At 34.2% G+C, this 25,013-nt stretch overlaps 1 protein-coding gene across 1 annotated transcript in view; it reads right to left on the reverse strand.

The window, feature by feature from the left end:
* The window catches only part of LOC124093513 (phospholipid-transporting ATPase ABCA3-like), a 134,432-nt gene that overhangs the window by 51,064 nt on the left and 58,355 nt on the right, over positions 1-25,013 (reverse strand). Inside the window, exons 10-16 of the mRNA XM_046445981.2 lie at positions 22,344-22,525; positions 20,479-20,613; positions 15,721-15,850; positions 8,403-8,557; positions 8,020-8,175; positions 7,619-7,829; positions 5,746-5,896 (exon numbers count right to left, since the gene is read on the reverse strand). Coding sequence (XP_046301937.1) covers positions 5,746-5,896; positions 7,619-7,829; positions 8,020-8,175; positions 8,403-8,557; positions 15,721-15,850; positions 20,479-20,613; positions 22,344-22,525 — 1,120 coding nt within the window. The remainder of the gene's footprint in view (positions 1-5,745; positions 5,897-7,618; positions 7,830-8,019; positions 8,176-8,402; positions 8,558-15,720; positions 15,851-20,478; positions 20,614-22,343; positions 22,526-25,013) is intronic.

The raw sequence follows: 25,013 nt of genomic DNA on the forward strand, positions 1-25,013 counted from the left end.
AATCAAAAGCCTAGGAATTAGACCTGAAACTTTGCAAGTGCTAGAATAAAATACAGATGCAGGCAATAATTTCATCAGTAGGACTCCAATAGTCCAGAAAATACCAAGAATCAATAAATGAAATAATATCAAATTAAAAAGCTTCTGCACAGAAAAAGAAACAACACTATGAAGAGAGAGCACGCAACAAGATGGGAGAAAATCTTTTCCAGCTACTCCTCCGACAGAGGACACCCATAACAAATAACACAAAAAACAACTGGACAAATGAATTAAACAGACTTCTCAAATGACTAATAAATATGTGAAAAAATACTCAACATCTTAGCCATCAGGGAAGTAGAAATCAAAACAACACTAATATTTCATCTCACCCTACTTAACATGATAGTCATCAAAAATACAAATAACAATAAATGCTGATGAGAATGCAAAGAAAAAGGAAAAGTTATACACTGGTGGGACTGTAAATTAGTACAGTCACTGTGGAAATAATTATCAAGGTTTCTCAAAAAACTAGGAATGGAACCACCAGAAAATTCAGGTGTACCACTCCTTCATATTTATCCAAAAAGAAAAATGTCAATGCACTAGAGTCTACAGGCACATATGAATATTCCTATTTACAGCATCACAATTCACAAAAGCCAAGTTATAGAAGCAGAAAGTCAAGGATCATATGATTTCTTTCTTATGTGGAAACTAGAAGACAAAAGAACAAAAGGGAATCTCCTGAAAATAGAAGGGAGACAGGTAGGGTAGAGGAAGGGGATCGGGGGAGGGAGGGAGAGGCAAGGCAAGGGGATGTACTGAGGAATAAAACTGATTAAATTATGTTATGTGCATGTGTACATTATGCCACAATGAAACCCACTATTCTGAATAATTATGTGCCAATAATTTTTAAAAGACAAGGAGAGAATCTTGAAAGCAGTGAGAAACAATTTATCACATACAAGGAATCCTCAATAAGATTATCAGTAGATTTCTCACAGAAATCATTAAAAACCAGAAGGCCATTAATGGACCAATGTTTTCAAAATGTTAAAAGAAAAAAAGTCAACCAAGAATCCTGTATCTGGCAAAACTTTCTTTCCAAAGTGAAGAAAAATTAAAACATTCTCAGGAAAACAAAGGCTGAGGAAGTTCATTAATGCTAGACCTGCCTTATGAGATATGCTCAAGACAATTCTGCTAGGTGAAATGGAAAAATACTACAGAGAACTCAGAGACATATGGAAAAAAAACATTTATAAAGATGAATATGAACAACTGTGAAAGCTAGTATTATTTTTACAATAATTTGTAATAACTTTGTTTTGCACATGATTTAAGAAATGAATATACACTTAATTATTCTAAAAGCTAGTATTATTTGTAACCTTCATTTATCCACATTTTGCTTTCTATATAATTTAAGATACAATGTATTTAAAAGAATTATTATGTTTTGGGGCACACAATGCACAAGGATGCAATTGTTTGGCGTGAATAACAGGTAGGTGTGGGGAAGAAGCTAAAAAGGAGCTGAGTTTTTATATATTACTGAATTAAACTGGTATAAATAGAAGTTAGAGTGTTATTACTTTAGAATGTTAAACTCAAAGAAAATAACTGAAGAACATACACAAAAAGGAATGAGATCATAGAATTTAAACATTTCATCAAAAAAATTGTGAAATACGGTCTTAAGCAACTGGTGAATCAAAGAATAAATCACAAGGGAAATTATAAAATGTTTACAGATGAATTAAAATGAAGATACAATATTCTAAGACTTATAAGACACAGAGAAAGTGATGTTAAGAAAGAAAATTTACTAGTATTATGACCATGATTATTATTTTGGTACTAGGGATTGAACCCAATGGCACCACCACTGAGCTACATCCCTAGGTCCCCTTTGTGGTTTTGAGACAGAGTCTCACTAATTTGTTGAGGGGTTCACCAAGTTGCCAAGGCCAAACTCAAACTTGCCCTTTCCTTCCTCAGCTTCCCAAGTCACTGAGATAACAGATGTCCACCAAATGCTTATATTAAAAAAAAAACAAGAAAGATATCAAATTAACCATCTACCTTTATACCTTAAGGAACCAGAAGAACAGCAAAACAAACCTAAAGCTAGCAAAAGAAAGAATACAGGGATTATAACAGAGATAAATGAAATAATGTAAAATAATAAAAAATCAATTAAACCAAAAGTTGGTTCTTTGAAAATATCAATAAAATTGACCAATCTTTTTTTTTAATTTTTTTAGTTGTAGATGGACATAATACCTTTATTTTGTTTATTTATTTTTTTTTATGTGGTGCTGAAGCTCGAACCCAGTGCCTCACACATGTTAGGTGAGTGCTCTACCACTGAGCCACAACCCCAGCTCTCAAATTGACCAATCTTTAGGTTAATCGACTAAGACAAAATTAAGATTCAAATTACTAAAATAAGAACTGAATGTGAATACATTATTTAAAATTCTGCAGAAGTAAAGGGATTAGAAGTGAGTACAACTGTATGCCAACACATTGGAAAACTTACATGAAATAGTCAAAATCCTAGAAACACAATTCCTACTAAGATGAAATCATGAAGAAATAGAAAATCTGAGTTGATTTATGCCCAGTAAGGATATCAGGTCAGTAATCAAAATCTACTTAATAAAGAAAAGCCCTGATCCTAATGGCTTCACTCATGAATTCCACCAAGCATTTAAAGAAGAATAAATACTAATGTTCTAATATTTTCCCATATAATTCAAGAAGAGGGAACTGTCTTAAATCATTCTATGAGGAAACATTATCCTGATATCAAAGACAAACAAAAGCTCTACAAGAAAACCACAGACCAAAATCTCTTATGAATACTGATATAAAAATGCTCAGCAAAACAAATTCAGCAATATATTTTTTTAAATGTTTTAGTTCTCAATGGTCTTTATTTATTTATATGTGATGCTAAGAATCAAATCCAGTGCCTCACACATGCTAGGCAAGCACTCTACCACTTAGCCACAACCCTAGCCCATCAGCCGTATATTTAAAAGACTATACACCATTACTAAGTTGGGTCATTCCTAGAATGTAAGTATGGTTCAACATATGAAAATCTGTTGGGATCACATTAATGGGAAAAAAACACATTATCATCTTAATTGATGCGGACAAAACGCAACTTCCTTTTATGATTAAAAAAATCCAGAGTAGCATAGGAATAATAATTATAACCAAAGGGGTGGAAGATCTGTATGCTGAAAACTATAAAACATTGATGAAAGAAATGGTACATGACAGAAAACAATGGAATGGCACAACATGTGATCATGGATTAGAAGAATTATTATTAAGACATCCACACTACTCGAAGAAATTTACCAACTCAATGCAATCTCTACCAAATCTCAACGTCATTTTTCACAGAAATAGGAAAAAATGATCACAAAATTCTTATGGAACCACAAAAACCCCAGACAACTAAATTGAAACGAAACAGCAAAATCTATTACAGAGCTACAGCAATCAAACAACTTAGTTTTGCAATAAAAATAACCATTCATCAATGGAAACCAATGGAACAGGACAAAGGTCCCAAAATAAACCCATATACTCATAGCCAACTGATTTTGTCAAAAGTGTCAGGAACCCAAATGGATAAAGGAGAGTCCCTTCAATAATCAGTGTTAGGAAAACTGTATATCTACATGCAGAAGCATAAAATGGAGCCCTTATTTTATAGCAATATAGAAAAATCATCTCAGAATGGATTAAAAACCAGTAAGTTCCAAAACTTCAATTATGTGGACATAAAAATATTCAAATATTATTCCAAAATTACTGTAAGTGATGTAACTTTTATAGGCATTTCACATCTGGGACAATGGAGGGAAACTGATTAAAGCCTTAAATAAAAGACATGAAACTTTGAAACCACTAGAAATAAAAAGAGTATAAAACCATTTGTCTAGACAAAGATTTCTTGAATATTACCTTAAAAGTTCAGGCAACAAAAGCAAAAATTTTAAAAACTGGAACTGCATCAAACTAAAAATCTTTGAACAGCAAAGGGAACAATCAATAGAGCGAAAAGACAATCCATGGATAGGGAGAAATTACTTGAAAACTCTACATCTCAAAAAGGACTCATACCCCAAATAAAAACACATAAGGAACTCAGAGAACTTGATAACAAGGAAATAATCCAATCAAAAATGGATAAAAGACCTAAAGAGACACTTCTCAAAAGAAGACTTACAAATGCCCAACATCAATACTAATAATCAGAGAAATAAAGATTAAAACTACAGTGAGATATCACTTTATGCCTTTTTGAATGGCTACTATAAGGAAGACAAAAGATAAGTTTTGGAGAGAATGTGGAGTAAAGGGAACCCTTGTGCACTATTGGTGGGATTGTAAGTTACTACAACTATTATGAAAAATAGCATGGAAGTTCTCAGAAAACCAAAAACCAGAAATGCCATATGATCCAACCATCCCACTTCTGGTTATATATTCAAAGAAATTAAAATCTGTATCCCAAAGAGATATTTTTTCATTTCTATGTTCAATGCAGCATTTTTCACAGTAACTAAGACATGGGAGAAAACTAGGTATCCACAGTTAAATGAATGCATAAAATGATGGTTACCAGAGGCTTGCTAAGGGAGTGGATGATAGGGTGTTGATCAAAGGGTACAAAATTTCAGTTATACAGGAGGAATAAGCCTTAGTGATCTCTTATACAGAATGTTGACTATAATAGATATTTATTATTTATTATATAGGTTGTATATTTCAAAACTGCTAAAGAGTAGATATTAAATGTTTCCCTATAAAAAATAAGTATATATGGATTCGATAATCAGCTTGACTAAGTCATCCCACAATATAAACATTTTATCAAAATATCACAATGACTCTCACAAATCAATATTAATTTTTTAATTACAATTGAAATGGAAGAGCAGGAAGAAAAGATTAACATTAAACAGATACATGAGGTGGGATGGAAAGGGAGAGAAAAGGGAAATTGCATGGTAATGGAGGGAGACCCTCATTGTTATACAAAATTACATATAAGAGGTTGTGAGGGGAATGGGAAAATAAACAAGGAGAGATATGAATTACAGTGGATGGGGTAGAGAGAGAAGATGGGAGGGGAGGGAGGGGGGATGGTAGAGGATAGGAAAGGTAGCAGAATACAACAGTTACTAATAGGGCATTATGTAAAAATGTGGATGTGTAACCGATGTGATTCTGCAATCTGTATTTGGGGTAAAATTGGGAGTTCATAACCAACTTGAATCTAATGTATGAAATATGATATGTCAAGAGCTTTATAATGTTTTGAACAACCAATAAAAAAAATTATAAAAAAAAACCAAAACAACAACAACAAAAAGAAATCAAAAAAAAAAAAAAAAGGAAATAACTCTTTGTAAAACAAAAAATGAATTCAGTTGGCTTTACTCACCAAGAAGAAAATTTATTATTTGCCATATCTTACCACTAATTTAGCATTAAGTTACGAGAAATAGAACTAAAAATATTAAGGCACTGCTAAATTAAATCTAACATTTGTAGCATCCCTCAGTACATTAGTGAAATCTTTATTGAAGCAACATTGTGACTAGTACTTGTCAAGGATGGCAACTAGAAAGAATCCATTTGTCAAGTCTGAGGAAATCTAGAAAAATAGTAGTGATTTCTAGTGATCTCAAACCACTCATCTAACATTCTTTGAACCCATACCTGTGTGTGTACTCCTTGGGTAGTATAAATGATAATTCAGCTGCAATGTTGGTTTCCATACTGGCAGTTGGGACATGGCGTTTAATCATTTCAGAGATTTTTTCAACATTACAATTAGGACTCTTCACCATGATTATATGATATCCCACACCTGAAAGATTAATTTATAAAACCAAATCAAGCAGTTTATTTTTAAGTCTAATAAATTGTCTCTTTATTGAGATATTTCATCTAATTAATGAGGACGGGATAATATATTGAAACTATCACCATTTTGCATCCCCTGAATGAATTAATGCCCTTAGACATGATAGTCAGTGATTATTACCATCAAAAGAAAGAGGGAAAAACCACAATATCAATTATGAATAGTGTTTCCAAACACTAAGTCAAGAACAAGATCAAATCCCACCCTGAATCTAATTAATCTCCTCAACAATTTATAGAAAGTCAAGAGAACAAAGGATCATGCTGCAAAATACTGTGGGGATGCAATCAGTAAAATTGAAACTATGTAAACTCTAAAGGAAAAATGTGGTGTTTTTATTTTTTCACTTTTTTTTCATTTTAGCTCAATGTTCTTTTTAAATTTTTTAAAAATTTGTTTTAATTAGTTATACATGACAGTAAAATACATTTATACACTTTTGATATATCATACATAGATGGAATATAATTTCTCATTTTTCTGAGTGTACATGTTGTACAATCATATTGGTCATGCAGTCATATATATATATATATAGTAATAATGTCTGTTGCATTCTACTATCTTTCCTATCCCCACATCCCCTTCCTCCCCCCTCCTTTCCATTCCCTCTACCTAATCTAAGGTAATGCTACCATTTTTCTCTAGTGCCCCCCACCTTATTGTGAATTAGCATCCGCAGCAGTTTGAATATTTTATACTCCTTAAAAACCATTTTTAGTCTCCATGGTTCAGGTTTTCTAGGCGCACAGAGAATAAAACACAACAGATCACAACTCAGTTGGCTACAACGCTAGGGAAGTGCATTTCTATAGTTTACAAAACATGCTCCAAGAGTCTAGGGATGATGATAATTTGGAGATTATGTTCCCCAAAGTCCTCTGAGATATAATCTCCTTTCTTTCTATAACTGCAATTGAGAATGGGGAGGACAATGGTCAATAGTAACTGATTCATTCAGTACATACCCATTGCATACCTTTTATGAGTTAGGCATTATTCTAGATACAAATGAGCCAAAAAGTAAACATCATAATGATGTCCTTCCAGCGGGAAAGGACATATAAATGTAATCAAAGTGTATACTGTGTTAGATAGCATTAAGGAAAAAGTACATTTGTCCAAAGAAGTGCAATATGAAATTATGGTCATCAATTCACATTGTGCTTCCTATTGTGTTGAAATTTTAGCTATGCCTAGGGAAGGCCTGGGGGGGGGCATGGGAAGAATGGAGGAACTTTGAGGTTGGGTAAAGGGAAGTGATGGGAGGGGAGGGAGCATTGGTGTAGGAAAGATGGTAGAATGAGATGGACATCATTACACTGGATGTAAGTATGATTGCACAAATGATGTGATTCTACATTGTGTACAACCAGAGAAATGAAGGGATAAGTTCATTCCTATGACAAATTACCAATTCAATGGAAATCATATGGAAGAAATAAACATGATGCTTGTGGAATCAATAAAGAGAACTTTCAAAATTGGAATATAATTATTGGGTAGTAATGGTAAAAATCATTGAACAGATAGGTTATATCTACATTACAAAGAGTCATGAAAAACAAGTAAAATATATTAGACCTAATGAATAAAATTAAGTCTGTGTAAAGAAAACTATCATTAAGGTATCAGCATCCAAAAATTGATCACAAGGAGACCGACCATATAATTTTTTCAGGAAAACGGAAGAGCCACAGCATTGCAGGGTTCCCAAGACCATGATGGCAATGCGGTCACCCAGGATATCGGCTTCATCCATGTGATGTGTGGTCAGTAATATGGTACGATCCTCTTTATGCTGCTGAATGAGATTCCAGGTGGCTCTCCTTGAAACTGGATCCATGCCTGATGTTGGCTCATCAAGGATCACCACCTAGAGACCAAAAGAATAATTGCAAGGCCGTATTTAACTCATGCTTTGCCTCATATTTAAGCTAAGATACGGAATCCATAAGCTGCAAAATTAATAATGTCAAACCCATGACACATTATATCAGCTAGATGAATAAAGACTTGGATTCATATCAATTCTTCTTCGGGGTCACATTTTGACTGTTACTTACCTTGGAGCCCCCTACAAATGCTATCATGATAGAGAGCTTGCGCTTCATTCCTCCACTCAGTTTCTCTGAATATTCATTACGCTTGTGTATCAAGTCACAGGCAGTCAGCATTTTGTTAATTTCTTCAGTACGCTTCTGAGAAGGTACTCCTTTTATCTAGAAAGAGAAGCCAAGAATCTACATGGTGCTTCTAAGGTAGTTTTACAGAATTTTCTAACAGTTATCCACATACATTTTTTCCTTCTCTTTGTCTCCCTTTCTGATAAAAGAATGATGCCTCAAAGCATGAACTTCCCATAAAGATAATGCTATTGGTCCTTGGTCACACTGTCAGAAACATGTGGAAAAAGTGAGAGAAAAGAATATACATATCTCTTGCTCACCACACAGTAAAAATAAAGGTGTTCTGATACTGTCAACTTTGGAAACAGTATATCATCCTGAGGGCACAAGCCCAGATGTTTCCTGACTTCAACCATCTCCTTTGAGATGTCATATCCACTAATGTAGACCTTTCCACTAGTAGGAAGATAGAAACCTAGAATGAAGCAAAGACATGACAGGAGCTTAGTTTTAGTAAGGGTACCCAAAGAGAACTTGTTAGCACCTAAACTTCACAGTGTACTTGTAGAAGATGTAAAAGAATTAGCAATATCTCCTACATAGGATGTCTAGTAAATATCAATGGTTATAATCTGGTGATGGGGAAATTAAAAAAACTTCCCTTTCTTTGTTTAATCTTATACTCTCCATGAGTATAAAATACTCTGAAATATCTGAGTACTGTAACTGAAGAATTTGCTGCATTACAATGTTCTAGTACAGCTATCAGCCATTTGATAACACATGGGAACCACATTATGATCTAAGCACCATTGTGCATGTATACTACATTTTCTTCATCCATTCGCCAGTTGATGGACACTTAGGCTGTTTTCCATTTCTTCACTGTTGTGAATAGTGCTGCAAGAAACACGGGAGCACAGATGTCTGACAGATTGAATTCATTTTCTTTGGATACATAACCAGTGATATTGCTAAATCATATGGTAGTTTCATTTTTAATATTTAAAGGAATATCCATACTTTTTTCTATAATGACTGCATTAGTTTACCTTCCTACCAACAGTTCCCCTTTCTATAAACCCTTACCACCTGTATCTTTAGTGTTTTGATAAGGCCATTCTTATTGGGGGGTGAGGTGATATCTTGTGATTTTTTTATTTGCCATTTTTCTGATACCTATTGACCATTTGTATGTCTTCTGAGAAATGTCTATTTATGACTATTGCCTATTCTATAATCATATTGCTTAATTTTTGCAGTAAAAAATTTTTGACATTTCATATATATTCTGGATATTGACCACCTGTCAGACGAATACTGTGCAAATATTTTCTCTTTAGGATGCCTGACTTTAATGACTGCTTCCTTTGCAGAGCAAAAGCTTTTTAGTGTGATGTAATCCTATTTCTATATTTTGCTTTTGTTTCCTGTACTTTTGGGGTCTTGTCTAAATTTTTTACCCATTCCTAAAATATTTTCCCCATGTTTTCTTCTACTATTTTCATGATTTGCGTCTAACATTTAAATATTTAATCAGGTTTGAGTTGATTTTGTAGCTGATGAGAGATAGGGGTTCTGTTTTCATTCTGAATCAGTTGGCTTTAGATGCCAACTGATTGTACATCTATTCTGTTCCATTGGGCTGTGTGCCTGTTTTTATGCCACTGCTATATTGTTTGGTACAGTTTTGTAGTGTATTTTGACCTAAGGTAGTATGAAATCTCTCATTCTTTTTTTTCCCTCAAGATGGTTTTGGCTACCTGGTGTGTATGTGCATGTTTGTGTGTGCGCACACGTGTGCATGTGGTTCCATACAAACTTTAGGGTTGTTTTTCCTACATCTGCAAAGGATGTTGTTGCTATTTTGAAAGGTATACTATTAAATATTTACATCACTTTGGCAAATATGGACATTTTAAAGATACTGATCCTCCCAATACACGAACACAGAATGTCTTTCCACTTTTATGTGTCCTCTTCAATTTTTTTCTATTTTACACTTTTCACTGTAGAGATCTTTTGCCTCTTAGGTTAAATTAATTCCCAGGTATTTTCATAACTATTATAAATGGAATTTTTAAAAATTCTTCTTTCAAATAATTCACTTTTCATGTACAGAAATGGTACTCAGTTTTGTATGTTGATGTTACATCCTGAAATTTTGCTGAATGTGTTAGTTCTAGTAGATTTGTGGCGAAATCTTTAGTGTTTTCTTCATTAGATAAATTATCCAAAAATGTGAAAAATCTGGCTTCCTCTTTTCCAGTGTGGATATCCTTTTATTTCTCTTACTTGAACACTTTAATTAGGACTTCCAGTTCTAGTACATTCAATAAATTCATAAACATGTTCATTCTTGTTCTAAATCTTACAGAAAAAGCAAAGCTTTTAGCTTTTCCCTATTCAGTGGGATATTAGCTGTTGGCTTATAATTAATGGCCTCTATTATATTGAAACATGATTCTTATATACCTAATTTGTTCAGAGTTAATACCTTTCCTGTATTAAGATTATCATATAGTTTTGTCCTTCATTCTGTGTTGTTTCATACTTATTAATTTGCATATACTGAACCATCCTAGTCTCCTTGAGAAGAGTCCCACTTGATCTCAGTGAATAATTTTTTTAATGGGCTGTTAGATTCACTTTGCTGGTATTTTATTAAGGATTTTTGCATCCATGTCCATGAAGGATATTGGCTTATAGTTTTCTTTTGTTGTTGTTGTTATTGTGTCCTTGTCTGATTTTGTTATCAGGATAATCCTAGCTTTATAGAATGTGTTTGGAGGAGTTTTCTCCTCTTCAGGTTTTAGAAATTAATTTAAGAAACGGTATTAGTCTTCTTTAAATGTTTGGTAGCGCTCATCAGTGAAGCTATCTCATCTGGGGCTTTTTTAAAAATAAGAGTCTTCATTTCTGGTTCAATCTTTTTACTTGGGTATTGGTTGGTTCAAATTTCCCACTTTTTCATGATTCACTCTTGGTAAGGTGTATATGTCCAAGAATTTGTCCATTTTTTCTTCTAAGTTACCAAATTTATTGGCATACAGTTGCTCAAGATGACCCTGTTTCCATGATTTGCTAGAAGGACTCACAGAATTCAGCATGCAGTCATACTCATGGCTAAATTTATTATAGCTTAGCAGGAAGCATGTGGGACAAACTCTGGAGGAAACCAGGTACATAGTTTTGAATCTTTTTTTGCAGTACAATCATACAAGATATATTCTTCCAACAATACGTTTTAACCACACATTTTAGTGTGTGCTCAAATTATGTATACCAGAGAAGAAAATTAGAGGCCCAGCACCCAGGTATTTTATTGGGGATTGATCATGTAGGCAGGCAGCTTCTGTCTAGCACATATACTATTTCTAGACCCCTAAAAGGAAAGCAGATATTTAGCATAAATCACATTGTTCATGCAAACATGTTGAGCCCTGTGAACAACTCTTATTAGGTAATTGTATAAACCCTCCCCTAACCTGAGTTCCCGGGTGCTAGCCAAGGGTCATTCTTACAAACAGGCCTTTCTAAGAGTAGTCATCTCAGGGCTATTATGTCAAATTTTCCTGCATGTTTGTTGTGATTCTTATTTTAAAATAAATATTTCTGAAGACAAACTAAGAAAAAGAAAAAATGGTATATATATATATATATATATATATATATATATATAATGAAAAAGGAAATGCTTTCTGCCCATTTCTCAAGAAAGTTGAGATGAAAGTATAAATTTACATAAATTTTATCAAATACTTTATCCACAGTGGGGTCCCAAATCATACCAAGGACCACATGAAAGCTAGGGGAAAATTAATCTGCTTTTATACATAGAATCTATTTTAATACTACTAACCCTAATATTTATAGCTATAAAAGATGTGTCTACACAATATCTTTAATTAATTAATTTATCTTTATGTGGTGCTGAGGATCGCACCCAGGGTCTCACCCATGCTAGGCAAGTGCTTTACCGCTGAGCCACAACCCTAGCCCCTACATATTTCTTCATGAAGACTCATTTTTTATTTAGACCAAAAGATGAATCAAAATTAATTTTTATTCCATGATTTCTTATGAAGAGATAGCTATAAATGTTCAGCTACTATAAGAAGAAGAAATTTCTTAAAGAACTAATAGCTTTACCTATTAGTGTTATCAGATAATTCAAATAAAAAAGCAGTTTTAATATTGGCTTATTTTATTCATCAATTTAATGGAATAAAAAGGTTTTGAAAGTTTGGTCTGTTGATGAATATGTAATATTATTATAGATATTATATAATAAGTTCAGTTAAAAGGTTCAATATATAAAATAAAGTTATTTTCTTTTGAGATGGGTGATATGGTTACAAATCTTGGTGAAGCAAAGCAATGTGGTTCTTTATATTAAATACCATTATTTAAAGTCAAATTCAGAATAAAATAATACAAATGTGTGTTGAGGATTCACAAAACTCAAATTCAGCAAACATGTACTTGCTATCTGCTTTGTATAAATCACTGTAGGGTATTTATAAAAATTAACAGAACTGTAACATCACTGTAAATAGTAGAGTAAGGAAATCCAGGACTCTAACCCTTCACACACACACACACACACAAACCCTATATATTGATAAAACCTGACAGAATCAACTTTTGCAGAACTCTGGGATCTAATAAAAAATATAGAAACCCCAAAAATCTTTTATTTATTTATTTTTATTGGTAGCAGCAATTGACTGCCGCAGTCTGGCTGCAGCAAAATAACCGGGGGGTGACAATTGACCTCAGAGGCCCTTAACCACTGAGGCACATCCCCAGTCCTTTTCTGTATTTTTATTTAGAGACAGGATAACACTGAGTTGCTTAGTGCCTCACAGTTGCTGAGGCTGGCTTTGAACTCGAGATCCTCCTATATCAGCCTCCTGAGCCACTGTGATTACAGGCATGCGCCACTGTGCCTGGCCCAGGAAAATCTTAATGAAGAAAAATTCTGCTGGATTGAGGTAGCAAAGTGCGTGTGTCATTTTCAATTTCTAAATTGCCATCTCCCAACTCCAAGATCAGAAGTAGCAATAAAGACAGCAGGCCATAAACAAAATAAATTTGTTTGTAAGTGCCAAAGGAAATAATACGATCATTATTCTCAAAGAACTATGGGAAAACTTATTTTGCCCAACTTGAAATATCCCTGGGCTGAGGCAACTTCCTGGGTGGCATGTTCCCAAATATTTAAAGGTCAATGGATTATCTGAAGTAAGTTAGGGGAAGAGATAGAAGTTTGGAGAAGCAAATAGACTTAAAAGTCTGGGGAAATAAGGCTGGGGGAAAAGATACAAGGGAGAATTAGGAGTCCTATGTAAACTGAGAAATTCAGACTTCTGTATATGTACACACGGCTGGACCCATGATAAGAAAAGATCTGATAAGAAGGCCCTAACTCTTATCTCTGACTGATATTCAGACTCTACTCAAGTAAGGGTAGAAGACAAATGGCTTTTCAAGGCAATGACGATGTGCTCCAAAGAGGGGCAATATGCAAAGACTGTGAGACTAACCCCCCCATCCCTGCCCCTGCCCTCTTTCTCTGCAGACTTTTCAGGTGATCTTACACTAGCTTACCAGGCTGGGCACACGGCTGTGGTAGGGTGCTTAGCCCAGCTTATACAAGGCCCTGGGTTCAATTCCTATTACTACAAAACAACAACAAACAACAAAACAAAAACCCACTATTTCACTGCTAAGATAATAGAAAACAGACTATATTTATCGTGCACAAAAAAAAATGAAGACATCAAAGAATTTAGAAAAGTCACCAAATAAACAAACAACAAAACCCATTGGTAATCCCCAGGGTAAAGGGAGATCTGATTTTCAGGGTTGCCATACTATTTGCAACTTTCACAGCCCAGTTGTGCTAAAGTAGAGGTCAGGAAGCCTCTGTCTAGCTGAGAGACCAAAGAAGATACCCAGAGATGGAATATGAGATATAAAGTTTACTGAAAATATTTATAGGAAAGGTTCAGTGATAACGAGCTAGACAGATTCTTTACCAGAAAGTTCAATGGTGACAGACTGGACAGATGCACCTTTGCTCCACAGTGTCTCTACTGACTCACTGGAAAGTAGTACCTCCTTTCCTTCCTGATGTTTTTTTCCAGGGGCAGCTGCCAAGGTGAGCGCTTCCCTCCCATGGTTCTCTGATTTGCACCAGTCGCCACAGGGAGAGGGTTTTTATAAATTAGACTACAGAAGTAATGCATCATTAATTTTTTTAGTTTGCTTTGTTCCTTCTTTGACCAGCATCCCAAGGAGCAACTGTCTCAGTGTGTGTGCAAGAATGCAGCTTTCGGCAGATAACACTCACCTGCCCTAATTCCCAGCACACATGAGAGAAAGCCAGTGTCCTTCAAGATAATACAAATCTGGACATTCTGGTCCATACTTATTCTCACTATCCCCTTAACTTGTCCCTTTAACCTTCAGCCAATTCCAATGAAGAGAAGGCTATCAATAAATACATGTACACAGAAGGATGCATAATGCATTTTTAGATTACAAGTGTATTGCTTTCCAGTGGCTGCTGTAACAAATTACCACAAACTTGGTGCCTTAAAATAACATAGATTTACTCTGTCATAGTTCTGGAAGCCAGAAGCTTAAAATCCATGCCACTGAGTCAAAATAAAGGTGCCAGAAATACCATGTTTCCAATAGAGGATGTAGAGGAAAATCCATTCCTTGCCTCTTGCAGGTTTGGTGGCCATTGGCATTCCTTGGGCTGTGGGAGCATCACCGTCTGCTTCCGTTGCTACACAGCCTTCTCTCCTCTGTGTTTCTTCTGCTTTTCAGCCTGTTATGTTGCTCTGCTTATCACTTTAAAGAACACTAGTGTTTGCACTTGAGGCACACCAAGATAATGTAAGATCATCTAACAATTCTTAATCATACCTGCAAAGTCTTTGCCTTATAAGGTGGCAGGCACAGGTTCCAAAAATTAGGATATGAACATACATTTGGGGACCATTATCTTTAAGGACAACTTCCAAACATATATAAAAATGGAATGTGATAATACATGTAGAAACATTTAGTCAGTGGCAATGATACTATGCTGATTACAACTCTGGCAACGATTCACCTAACAATTATGTGACATCGATTATAAAGCAATTCTTAAAAAAAAAAAAACAGAATTATAACTGAGGTTCAGGAGGAATTCAAAGATAAGAATTGTTATTTTTCATTGTTTCTTGCTTCAAAATTATGACCATTCGAGTTGACTCACAAAGAGAAACTCAGTCTCACTTTAGGCTTTTGCCTGAAACTCCAGAACCATTTTTGTCATTCTTATTTCTTTTCTGTCCTATGGGTATCCTGGTCTGAATAGCTGTGAAATGTACCTCTCCCTTCTTTTGACCAATAAGAATGGTACACTAAACAAGGATAAGTTTAATGCACCTGATATATAAAAACAAATACTAACTTTTAAATTTTATAGTAAATGATTTGTACTTAAAGAAGAGAGTTAATTAGTCAGTAACTGTATGTATCAGTTAAATGACAATAATGTCACTATCAAGAATTACATAAAGCCTCAGAGCTTGATCCACTGTATCTTTACCACTGGTGACCCTGAATACATACCTGTAAGGATGGATAAGGTGGTGGTCTTTCCTGCCCCATTAGGTCCTAGAAGAACAGAGATCTGTCCCTCATAGAAATTCAAAGACAAGTTTTTCACTGCTACTACAGTAGCACCCCCAAATGTGAATTCCTATAAAAAAGCAAATACTAGCTTTATATTTATTACTATTACTTATAAAGGACAAGAGTTTTAGTCAGATAATTAATGTAAGGATCAAAGAAAATTTTAAAATTAGATTAAATAGTGAAAGAAATAAATAATACTTAGAAGCAATGGATGAATAGTCCTTCACGTAGGTTTGCATATTCCTCCAAAACAATCTCATTCAGTCACCCTTTGTTCCAGTTACCATCTTGAAGTTGGTGAAGTCACTGTCTGCTCTGCACAATGTCTTTCGATGTTGCAGGTTTGTCTGCTGGAAACCTATCATACTTCATTGTTCTACGCACATTCCAAACTCTACTCATAACCATACCTGAAAATGTATTCTTCCTGCTATGTTCTTTATCTCCAGGAGGGGCACCATTATATACCTAGATATACACACCAGCAACTGGGGATTGACTTTCCTTAGACATCACTCTATACTTCACCTATTAAAACTCATCAGTCACTAATCACTCCTGATCAATTCATTCATTTATTCAATAAGTAATCGTCAAGTCTTGTTATGTGGCATAAATTATGTAAAGTACTATGTATACATTTATGAGCCAGACAGACGTTGTACCTGCTTTAGCAAAAACAGAAAAAATAGGCATGCATGCACATACATAGATATATACCTAAAGATATATGATTAGACATTTACTAAACACTAGCCAAAGATGTCACTTCATATAAGAAAGTAAGTTTCTCTCAAGTTATATACTTTTAAAGCTAAAAGCCAAAATTTAGCATGCTTAACTGATGTTAACAGTCTGCTCCAACATATAGCACAGTAGTAGAGTGCTCACCTAGCACATGCAAGGCCCTGGGTTCAATCCTCAGCACCACATATAAAAAAAAAATAAAACAAAGGTATTGCATCCAACTACAACTAAAAAATAAATAAATTTTTAAAAAAAGATATTGGAAGTGATCACACTCATTCTCATTGTTAGGGGAAAAATGCTTTAAAAAATTATCACTTCTTAGATCCATGAGAAAATTTGAGGTCACAACGCAAACTATGCACCAAAACTGAAGAGGCAGATAAATACAAAGAATTACAGTTTCCTGGGAATAAAGGTCACTAGGGCCAACAATTTCTAGGAACATGTAAATGGTAACTGACAAATTGCTGGACACTTTGTGTAAACTAATTTGAAGAATTAAATATTCCTGTGGGCTCTGTCAAAGGAGATCTGCAAATTTTCTTTAGTTTAACTGCCAAAAACCCCAGTGGTTTCTCATGGTGAAGATTAGGGGAAAAAATAATTTCCTGTTTCCAGCAAGCAGCTAAAAAGTGTTCTGTTCTCTATAAAACAAAATGCCTGTCATTGAAGAAAACAACTTTATCAGAGCCTAACAAACAGGCGGAGAAGAAGAATGTTTCTAAGGATCCATTAAGAGAGAAAAGATAACCTAAGGATCAGGAGGAAATATTTGCAAATTATAAATCTGATGATGGTGCAGCATTCACAACACATAAAGAACAACTACAAATCAACAACACAAAGGTGCCCAATTAAAAATTGGCAAAGTACTTGAATAGATGTTAATACAAAGAAGACATACAAAATGATCAAAGAATATTGAAATATGATTATTATTAATAGTTTTTAAGGAAGTATGAATCAAAACCAAAATTAAATAGTATTTCCTACCCACCATGATGGTTTATAATTTTTTTAAAAAAGGAACTATAAAGGAAATAAAGAAAAAAAAAGGTGAGAGTATCTTGTGAAAACAAAAGGGAGATCCCTCAAGTAGAGAAAGGGGACCATGGAGAGAGGAGGTAAAAGGAAAGGGAGGTGCAGAGGAATGAAATTGACAAAATTATACTGTTACATTGTGTGCATGAATTTAACAAATCCCACTGTTATGTATAATTATAATGCAGCAATAAGAAGTTTTAGCAAGAGGTAGCAACACTGAAATTCTCATGAAGTGTACAATGGTATATCCATTTTTGCAGTCAAGCAAAATAATTTGGTGGTTCTTCACTAAAGTTAAAAACGGAATCAATATATGACCCAGAAATTTCACTCTCAGGAACAAATCAAAAGAATTGAAAACATAAATTCAAACAAAAACTTGTACAACAATGTTCAAAGCAGCACTATTCACAATAGTCAAAAGGTGTAAACAATCTAAGTATCCATCAACTGATGAATGGAAAAAATAATGTGGTAAAAACTTACAATGAAATGTTACTCATCCACAAAAAATGAATGAAGTCTGATCAGTGCTATAACATAAACCAACCATGAAAATATGCTAAGTGAAAAGAGTGAGACACCAAAGACCTCATTTTATTTTTCCATTTACATAAACTATCCATACTAGGAAAATTCATAGAAGAAGGCAGATTAGTGTTTTCCAAGGTCAGAGGGAAAGGAAAAGTGGTGAATGCTTGCTTAATGGGTTGGTCTTTCCATTAGAGATGATTAAAATACCCATATTCAAATGGTCATGGTTGCAAAACACTGTGATTGTACTAAATGTCACTGAACTGCATACTCTAAAATGGTTAAGATAATACATTTCATGTTACATCTATGAAGATTTCTAATCTTCATTGTTAACTGCTTTATTTTTAAAATAGGCATGTATGTTTAATTATATTAAATGTATTTTTTGATATCTAATAATATGTCTACCCTTTTTTCTAGTGGTGAATTAACTAATTGAAATTCAAATTTTAAGCAGACCTTGTAGTCCAGACAGGTACTCCCCTGTCATCATGTAATATCCATTTTACATATTGATGAAGTACATTTGCTAATATTTTGTCTAGAATTTTTATATCTATGCACACGAGACAATTTGGTTACTGAATTTTATCTTCTTTTAATGATCTTATAAGGGTTTCTTAACTAATTGTTTAACTATATGGAAGATTCATCAATGAGGCTAACTGTTCTAAAGCAATTCAGTTGTTATAAGATAGATTTTTCTTTTTTCTATGCTTCCTTCTGCCAATTTTGGTAAGTTATGCTTTTAAATTTATTATTACCTTTCACATGATTATCAAATGTATTTACATGAATGTTTCTAACACTTTATTATTTTTTAATATCTGTAAGATCTATTGCATCTTATGTTTTTCAAACTTGATATTGATAATTTTGTATTTTCATTTTTTCTTGAATGTCTTTTTTAGGAGGTATCCATTTTATTGATCTTGCCAGATAAATGACTTATGTTAATTTTTCTTTATTTTATATCTTCTTTATCTGTGGTGTCTAGTTTTCCCTTACATTGCCTTCTTTCTTTATTTGGATTTAGTTGCACATATTTTGTTTCATATTATTCATTTCAAAATATGTTCTAGTTTCTAATATCCTCTTTTCTTTAATAAACATTTGAGATTTTCTAATTATTTTTTCTTTTACTCTTTTTTAATATATATTTTTTAGTTGTGGGTGAACCTTTTTTTTTAATTTTTTTAATTTTTTCTGTTACTGGGGATTTATTTCAGGGGCACTTAACCACTAATCCACATCCCCAGCCCTATTTTGTATTTTATTTAGAGATAGGATCTCACTGAGTTGCATAGCACCTCACTTTTGCTGAGGCTGGCTTTGAACTCGCAATCCTCCTGCCTCAGCCTCCTGAGCAAATGAGACTATGTTTGAGTTTAATTTATTCTGAGAAGTACTTTATGGATAACCTATTATCTTTTAAAAAATATTCCATATGTACTTGGTGAATAATGTGCTTTCTGCATTTTTTAATGTAATACATCAATTAGGTCATATAAGTTAATCATCGTTTTCCATTATTTATATACATATTTATATACTTACTAATTATTCTATTTCTCTGCTATTCTTTATATTTTCATATTTTTGTGCCTGTTAAAGCATTTTAACATATCAATCATTATTATAACTTTGTTTGCTAGCACCAATATTTATATCATATTCTAGGTTAAAATCTTTTATATGTTGTTACTCTTGGTTACTGGTCACAATTTTGTACAACTTCAGATACCTAGTCATTTTTTTTTCTTTTTTTGTCATGCATTTCATATAAAATAACTGCCGCAGTCTGGCTGGGCACACAATCACGAGCCACCACACAGCTTGTAGATTCAAACAGCAACTCTTTATTCCCGAACTCACACCAGCCGTCTACAATCACGTTCTGGGGAAATCCACGTTCTCTTCCCAAATCCACGTTCTCTGGGCTTCTATCTCTCAAAAAATATATTGTCTGAATCCCGTGAGAACTCAAGGGGAACTCAGGCAGCAGGATATGCCCTATTCCCAGCAGGAATAATCTTAAACCTTAAACCTGGAACCTAAACTGGGAACGCCCTAAACACGATTATCTTAAAACCGGGAACACCCTAATCTGCCTTGGTCCTTGAGCAAGGTCACCTACATTCAATGTCACTGCAACATGTCAGCAACATGGGGTACGCTGGCAAGGAAATTGTCATACCTACTTGGCTAATGGCTCCCAGCAAATAACTATGGCAACTTATTTTGTATGTGATGCTAAGGATAGAACCCAGTATCTCACATGTGCTAGCACTGTGCTACAGCCCCAGCCCTAGAAGATTAACTTTTAAGTCTATCAAGAAACAGAGACCTGTAAAACAATACCTTCCGCAAGTGTTGAATCCTGATTCCAGTCGCTAAACCAACAGGTTCAGGTTCAATATAATCACTTGGCAATATATCAGAAATTTCGCTAATTTCTTCACTCTCTAATGGTGGTTCCCCACACCAGTAGGATTTCTAAAAGAACAAAAACATCATAATGTCACTGAAAAATGAAGTGGCTTATGACTTGAAAACTCTTTAGCTCACATCACTCTGGTGTTGAGATGGGTGATAGCAGATAACATGAAACTAAATTTGGAAATTTCATCATTATAAATGGTTTCATCATTATAAATTTGGAAGTAAATTGTTTATAATATTAGTTCCTAAAACGTAACCACAGAACAAACATGCTATTCAAAATGCTGTCATATATGAAGAGAGACAAAAAGAAATCACCACAAAACGGCACAGTACAATGTACTATATCACTCTGAATCAGGTCTATTTGGATGTGAGATCTATAGATTAGCCTTTCAATAAATCTATGATGTCAAAATTATTTTCATAAAATATTTCTTAAAATACATTATTTGTCTTTTCTTCTGTGTTGACATTTTCACCAAAGGAATAAAAGCAATGGTAGGTAAAACTGCTGGTGCTTTAATACAAATCAAAATGCAAGCACAAAACTATACTAAACAGTCGTTTTTTTCTTCACCACTAAGATACTAACAGGAAAATACTCTGTTTCACTTAATTACATACTTGATGAAGAATTTAAAATAACCTTTTAAGTCTTAGTCCTTTCAGATGGCCAACAAAAATGTTCAATATTACTAATCATTAGGAAAATGCAAACAAAAACAAAGAGACATCATCTTACCCACTTATGTGGATATTACAATAAGTTCAAAAATAACAAAATGCTGATGCATATGCATAGAAAAATAAATTCCCATACATAATTTTTGAGAATATAAATTAGTGTAGCCATATGTAAAGCATAAAGTTCCTCAACAACAGTACAATCAGAACTATATATGATTAAGCAATCCCAGCACCATTCATATTAGCCAAGATATGGAAGCAACTAAGCTTTTCCACTGATGGATGAATAGATAAAGAAAATGTGGTTCATTCATAATGTAATGTTATTCAGTGGTAACAAGGATGAAATCTTGTCATTTCTGACAACAAGGGTGGAAGTGGAAGATATTATATTAAGTAAGATAAGCCAGGCACAAAAAGACACATGACCTGTATTTTCACTAATATGTGGAAGCTAAAAATAAGTTGATTCCATAGAAGTAGAGATTAGCAAAATGGTCACTAGAGGCTAGAAAAAAATGTGGAGAAGGAGGAGGAGGCAAGATAATAGGTCCCCAATACTGGTAGACAGGATAAATAAGTTCTAGTGTTCTACAGCATAGTAGAATGAATGTAGTTTACAATAATTTATTGCATACTTTATAAAGAACTAAAAGAGAGGAGTTCAAAGGTTCTCAAAACAAAGAAATAATAATGTTTAAGGAAATGAAAATACTATATACTATGGTTTCATCATTATATATTATATATGTGCACTGAATTATTACACTGTTTCCCATAAATATGCACAATTATTATGTCAAGTAAAAAAGAAAAAATAGAAGATATATGGCATAATTCATCCCTAGGGTCTATGAGAAAACCATCATGTATTCATTCAAATGGGACTTCTTTTGAAAAAAAATCCTTTATTATATTGTACATGTTACAAAGTTAACTCGTAATGGCTTTAGTCAAGAAGGAAAAAAAGTATCAGTACAACAAGGTAAAGCACCAAGGGGAGGATGTCAAATGTAATGGTGTTCACTCATCTATAAATGAGATGCGTAATAAGGGCTGGGGTTTCTCTAAATAACAGAAACGTTAGAACTCACGTCCAAGAAAAAGTTCCATGGCTTGGGCACACCATACTTCCCTGGAAAAACAGCATCTACATACCAGGTCACAAGGGCATAAAGGAAAGCAGTAACTAAAAACATTCCCATAACGTGGGCCAAAGTCAAGTCATCATCTGGGCTTTCTTTTAAGTAGAAGTTATCCCAATTAGCACCAAACCCTGAAATATAACAGGAGATAGTTACTTCAGATGTCCAACAGAGACTAGAAAAAGTTACCCAGCTGCTTCATAATGAAATAATAAGGAAAAATGCACTAATATTCTCTGGAGACAGGTGCTGACTCTGCTATTTACTGATATCTTTATATTTAGATTGCCCAAGTGAAATTAAAATAAACAATGATGTAAGAGGCTTTCTCTACACCAAAACCAACTAAAAGTTAATAGTGATAGGGCTGGGGATGTGGCTCAAGCAGTAGTGTGCTTGCCTGGCATGCGTGCGGCCTGGGTTCGATCCTCAGCACCACATACAAACAAAGATGTTGTGTCCGCCAATAACTAAAAATAAATAAATAAATATTTTTTTAAAAAAAGTTAATAGTGATAAACAAAAATAATAATTTAAAAGAAGGTAAGACTCAAAGCAGTGAGCAGAGCCATAGGTTGCAAGGCAGCCCTCTCTCTCTGTTCTCCCTGAGGCTAATCTTAATTTAAATAACCAGGAAGATATATAAATGTCCAAACTGCAATAAAATCAAAACCAAGAGTCAACAAGAATTTCTTCACCTTGATAGGCTTTACAACAAACAACTCTAATGTTAACTTTGATTATAAAAATGACTGTTCAACTTGAACTGCAATTGTTAATCCAACAGCCAACATTGTGCTTTGACTCCATTTGAATGTATTTCATCTAATGGTTTAAAGCATTAATTGGAATCAATCCTCCTATCTTTGTTATCCTAGCTCTAGTTTATACTTGCTTCTCTTACCCCCAACTCATTCTCTTGCATTATTTGCTACTATCTCAAATACACACCATTCATCTATTTCTCCCTTCTACCTTGGTGTAAATTATTCTTGTATTTATCTTTCTCTTGGTCTCTTTTATTTCTTCCTTTCTGTCTCTCTTTCTACTTTCTGCCCAATATTTTCCTCCTCTCTTTTACCTCTCACTTAAGGTTGTAGTGTGTTTACTAAACTTAGCAACTAATTTTTTGGCCTATCCCAGAACTATATTGCATTATAGGATTATATCTGAATATGAAGAACTATGGAGAACAATTGGCACCACAGCTAAAAAAGGGACATTCTTCCCTTTGATAAGGTGAAGGTGAAAGAGAGAGAGTCCTAGTTTAGTGCAGAAGCCTGCAATTTGCAGACATACAGCCTAAATAAATCAAAGACCTGGAGTATGAATGAACAGCAAGCTATTTTTAGAGGAGTTCACTGCATCTCCTATTGAACTCTGAATGGCTAGAGTCAGGAGCTATCTTGAGAACAATCCTATTGTACTACTCTGGGAGCCCAAAATCCAAGCATATTTATATCTCTTCCCCTGTGTTGCCTGGGCAGGTGATGGCCTCATGAGACCATTTTGACTCAGGGGAGAGACTCTGACACAATTCCTGACTCAGGGTGGAGAGGAGGACCCACTCTTTGAAATCGAAAGATCAGGGAACCTCCTCTGAGGCCAGAGATGGGACCAGTCACATTTGGTTTCACATGGGAGCCAAAAACCAAAATAACCTATTCAATGAATGGGCAAATGAACTGAATAGATACTTCTCAAAAGAAGAAGTACAAATAAACAAAAAGTATATTTAAAAAGTTCAACATCTTAGCCATCAGAGAAATGCAAATCAAAAATACAATGAGATTCCATCTCACTTCAGTCATAATGGCTGTCATCAAGAACACAAATAATAATAAATGCTGGCAAAGATGTGGGGGAACAGAAAGTCTTACAAACTGTTGGTGTAAATTTAAATTAGTAAAGACAATATAAAAAACAGTATGGAGGCGGCTGGGGTTGTGGCTCAGTGGTAGAGTGCTCACCTAGCACATGCAAGGCCCTGGGTTCAATCCTCAGCACCACATAAAAATAAATAAAGGTATTATGTCCAATTACAACTAAAAAATAAATATTTTTAAAAAATAGAGTGAGAGAGAACAACTCCATTTACAATGTCATCAAAATAACATGGTTAGAGACACATTTAAACAAGAAATGCAAGCCTGACTCCTATGGCACTTTGCTGAAATAAATTAAAGACCTAGATAGGTGGCAATATGGCCTGTATTGCTGGATGCAAAGACTAAGACAGCAATACTACCCAATGCAGTCTACAGACTCAAAAATCCCAATAGCCCTTTTTGCAGAAATGGAAAAACTGATATAATTAAGATCCATAATCAATTGACAACTCAGCAGTATAACAAAATGAACTACTAATACAGGCAAGAGCATGGGTGAAGAGCAAACACCTTATGCTAAGTGGAATAAGCCAGTGCAAAAGTTCATACACTGTATCATTCCATTTGTGTGACATCTGGAAAAAGTAAAACTACAAGGATGAAGAGCAGGTCAGTGGTTGCCAGGTATTACAGGCTAAGGAAATGTGCAACAACAAAAGGTCAGCACAAGGGACTCGTTTGGATGGAAGGAGGTTTTGTGTCCTAATTTCTGTGATGGTTACAGTTGTCT

This window comes from Marmota monax, unplaced genomic scaffold (genome assembly GCF_021218885.2).
Source record: "Marmota monax isolate L192 unplaced genomic scaffold, Marmota_monax_Labrador192_F-V1.1 WCK01_AAM20220418_F8-fsc00035, whole genome shotgun sequence".
Classification (NCBI taxonomy): Eukaryota; Metazoa; Chordata; class Mammalia; order Rodentia; family Sciuridae; genus Marmota; species Marmota monax.